The 3,627-nt window shown below is 30.5% G+C and overlaps 1 protein-coding gene across 1 annotated transcript; it reads right to left on the bottom strand.

The window, feature by feature from the left end:
• Positions 1-1,770: 1,770 nt before the first annotated feature.
• On the bottom strand, positions 1,771-3,296 carry LOC123700735. Its single transcript, XM_045648050.1, has 2 exons — positions 2,421-3,296; positions 1,771-2,346 (listed from the first exon to the last, which is right to left on the bottom strand). The coding sequence occupies exons 1-2, from the start codon at positions 3,183-3,185 to the stop codon at positions 1,918-1,920; spliced, it is 1,194 nt and encodes a 397-aa protein (XP_045504006.1). The 5' UTR covers positions 3,186-3,296; the 3' UTR covers positions 1,771-1,917.
• Between the last annotated feature and the right edge of the window lie 331 nt (positions 3,297-3,627).

Here is a 3,627-nt window from a genome sequence, read left to right as displayed (position 1 = left end):
TTTATCATCATAGTTACCTCTATAACTGAGACAGCGAGTAAATTTTATATGCATTAACCTCTGTAACTGAGATAACATTGTTTGTTTACTCATTCTTATTCTACCCACAAATTCCACACGTAATTCCAAGTACGTAAGTACAAATTTTGAGCTTCAATTACCTTCAGTTTTAGTTTCGCTTTACTATCATACAGGTTTATTTGAAAAATGTCAAAACGAAAGCTACAATCGTTATCATTACGTGAAAAACTGAAGTTAATATCCATTTATGAACCTGTATTCTCACCTCTATTAATGGAACCCTCTGTAAATGAGACAGATATTTATTTATACCTACCTGTATATCTGAGACATTGGGTGTGGAATACCTCTATAAGTGAAACGACATTGCAGGTCCCTTGATGTCTCACTTAACCAGGTTTCACTGTAGTTTACATTTAAAGTGGTTACTAGTGACACAATTAGAGATTATGAAAGCAGACTTCTGTTAATGTAGGTAATATACATTTTTAATATATAAACCATTTATATCTACATATTATTTACAATTTTCTACGTTCGTATCTACTGTGTAGATACATATTTTTACTTGAGAGACTTAACAGCGCCTATTCACAATCCAATGATATCTGCAATTTAAGACCACGTTGTAGTCATAACTAGCGATCTAAAATACATTATATCCGGCTTTCATGTAAATGAGAACAATTTGTGTGAGACCGTTAACAGTTTAGAATATCTGAAATCTATTAGGTAAGTGAATTTACGTGTCTTTTTAAAGAGGTCTATACTTATAGAACTAACAACTTAAGTATCTAGGGGAAAGATTAATCTTTTAACTTTTTGTATTTTTTTAATATTTGTTTGTTAAGGTTGATTATAAGTAAAACAGTAACATAAAAACGGTATGTATAAGTTATGGTTTTCTCAGCCATCTCTCAGGTAATAAAATAACCCACCCACTATATAAAACCTTATTGAAAATAGTTAAACAGTAATTTACAATTCGTGAATATAGCAGCTGCAAGTGGGAACGTGGAAGAATTTGCATTATCAATTCAAGAGATTAAACTGGTCCAGCGTTTATTTCTACGAAGTGTTTTAATGCCCAGCGATGATTTTAAACCCCTTTGATTTGTGGACTCGGATGAAAACCTTGTGTAAAGTCTGTTGGATCATTTCGCTTTGAGTACATAGTAGAATGTAATAAATTCGCTTAATTGATTTCTATAGATTTATCTCATGAGACCGCTTTGAGCTTCAAGCTCTATCGAATATGAAGGACCAGGTTAATTTTGAGTGGAAATTGGTATGACGATGCTTATTGCATCACGTACATAGAGCGTTCATTTTTCATATATATATTTTATTATTTTAAGTTTCTGAAGCGTAATTAGAGAAAAAACAAGATTTTATAACACTTATAACATAACAAACACTCTAGCAGGCCAGAGCCCATGTTTATAATTTATATATTATATTGCAAGTATTTATTATTTAGTCAAATATTACACAGTTTACTTTTAAACACATTACATTGCTTTTAATCACAGCTGCTTTTTCTTTGTAACACTCAGAAAAAAAAAATTTTTCAACTAGTAAAATCAATTTTGGGAATCGAGAAAAAATCTTTCCTCTTTAGCATTTAAAAGTAGGTATTAATAACTACCATATTATATATTATGATCATTCAATAAATAACTGAGGAGTATAATGCATTTTTGAAATATCTTTGGGTAAATAAAAATTCTCAACTATAGTAACTAAAAGTTTTTTTTTTAATATCATGAATTAACAAAACAATAACAAACAATGTAACTACTTCATAATTTTCAACAATACCGCTTATAAAAAATAAAAATATCCCATATTAAATAAATCATTATCTTATTTACAAAAAGGATCCTCAAAAATATATCAAAGCATTGGCACATTTAAAAAGCCATATGTATTCAGATCATCAATAATATCCTTAACTCTATTTTTATATACTTTCACAGCCGTTTCTTTGTCTTGTTCCGTTTCCAATACAATTTTACTTCTTACATGTCCTTCCTGCTGTAAACCACTAGATAACCATATTGCAGTATTAGCTATACAAAAACATGCTGGTCCAACTGTTTTCAAGTCTTCTTCAAACAATTGCCTAGAATATCCATTTGGCACATTTGCTTCAAGCAGAATTTCTTCTAAAGTTTGGAAATATGTATCCAATAGTTGTTTGAAATGCTGACTCCGAAATTGTGATGTAGAACCTGTTATTATTAGATAGAGGACATCAAACGCTGGACTTGACATTCTTGTTGTTTGATAGTCTATCATACAAACAGAGATTGGGCGGCCATCCTGAAATAAAAATTACAACACATTATACAATTTTTAATTACAATAAATATGATAAAAGTAAGAGTGCAATTTACCATATATTTGAAAAGTAAATTTTCTTTCCATATATCTCCATGGCATAAGCATGTTTCATTTACAGAGTTATACATAGCTTCAGCAAAATTTTCACACTCTGTTTCTAATATTTTAAATAATGCCGCATATTGAGTATTAGAAAACTTAATAAAACCTTTATTCAACCTATCCTTCAATATATCCATAAATCGCTTATTATTTTCCCTATTCAATGGGACACATGTACTTTTTGCCGTTACATACAAAGCTGCTTCTCGCTCCCTTAGAATAAACGAAAGAGCATGAAACTGTGCCAAACATTTCACTGATAAAAGCAAGTGTTCTATATCCAAAAATACATCTTTAGTGAATGGGTGATAACCTTCCGCACACATATTTTGCATAACAATAGCTTCCTTACAATAATCGTTATTTATATAATAACATTTTGGCACGACGAATCCTAATAAACCAGTTATGTTATTCTGAATATCCTGGTACTTTGGTAGGACAGAGGAATATACAAAAATTTCCTTCGCAAAAAATATCGTAACAGCACCGCTTACACGATATCTCTCATCTGTTGGAGCTAATTTTAAAACAAGATTCAAAACTACTTCTCCCTTTTGATTGCGACCGACTAAAGAAATAGGAATAATAAGTCCAAAATAATTTTGCGCAACGTTTACGAAAGTTTCTTTTTCATATTTCCAGTTTTCTATTTTGGAGTCAATTGCAACACATTCTAATATATTTTTGATATACTCCTCGTTTATACTTTCCATAGTTTTCTTATTTAAACTTACAACTTCCACTTTTTTTTCAAATTATCAAATTCAAAATTCATCAACAAAACAAAATACAAATAATTCCTAGCGCGTGTTTTGAAACATGATACCCACATGACACCTACGTCAGCTGTCATTCACCTGTGACATGTCCAATTTTCATTTTCTTTTTTTTTTAATAATTTATTCATAACTAAGGATACAAGTCCTTCAGTCGCAATCTTAAAGCCATAATATTTTCGCACAGTATTTTCGTCAACTAGGTGGTGCCACTTCTAAAAAAAGAAAATAGTGGTGTACGGAATAGTAAAAGCAAGAAGAGTAAAAGTAAGCCAAAGATGCCACCTGATACCACCACCATATTAACATTACGTGCTTTTCTCCAAACAATATTATGGTCTAGATGCAGTGGCGTATTTATTTCTAAAATTAACACTAT

Source organism: Colias croceus, chromosome 20 (assembly GCF_905220415.1).
Source record: "Colias croceus chromosome 20, ilColCroc2.1".
NCBI classification, from domain to species: Eukaryota; Metazoa; Arthropoda; class Insecta; order Lepidoptera; family Pieridae; genus Colias; species Colias croceus.
The sequence above is the reverse complement of the archived record's forward strand: the minus strand, read 5'-3'. Positions and strand labels throughout refer to the sequence as shown.

What these genes read in the sequence shown, in the direction of transcription:
- LOC123700735 (XM_045648050.1), bottom strand. Translation starts at nt 3,185, where the DNA reads ATGGAAAGTATAAACGAGGAGTATATCAAAAATATATTAGAATGTGTT. An exon ending in ATTTACTTTTCAAATATATG is followed by an intron (nt 2,347 to 2,420) that starts GTAAATTGCACT and finishes TTTTTATTTCAG; the next exon opens with GATGGCCGCCCAATCTCTGT.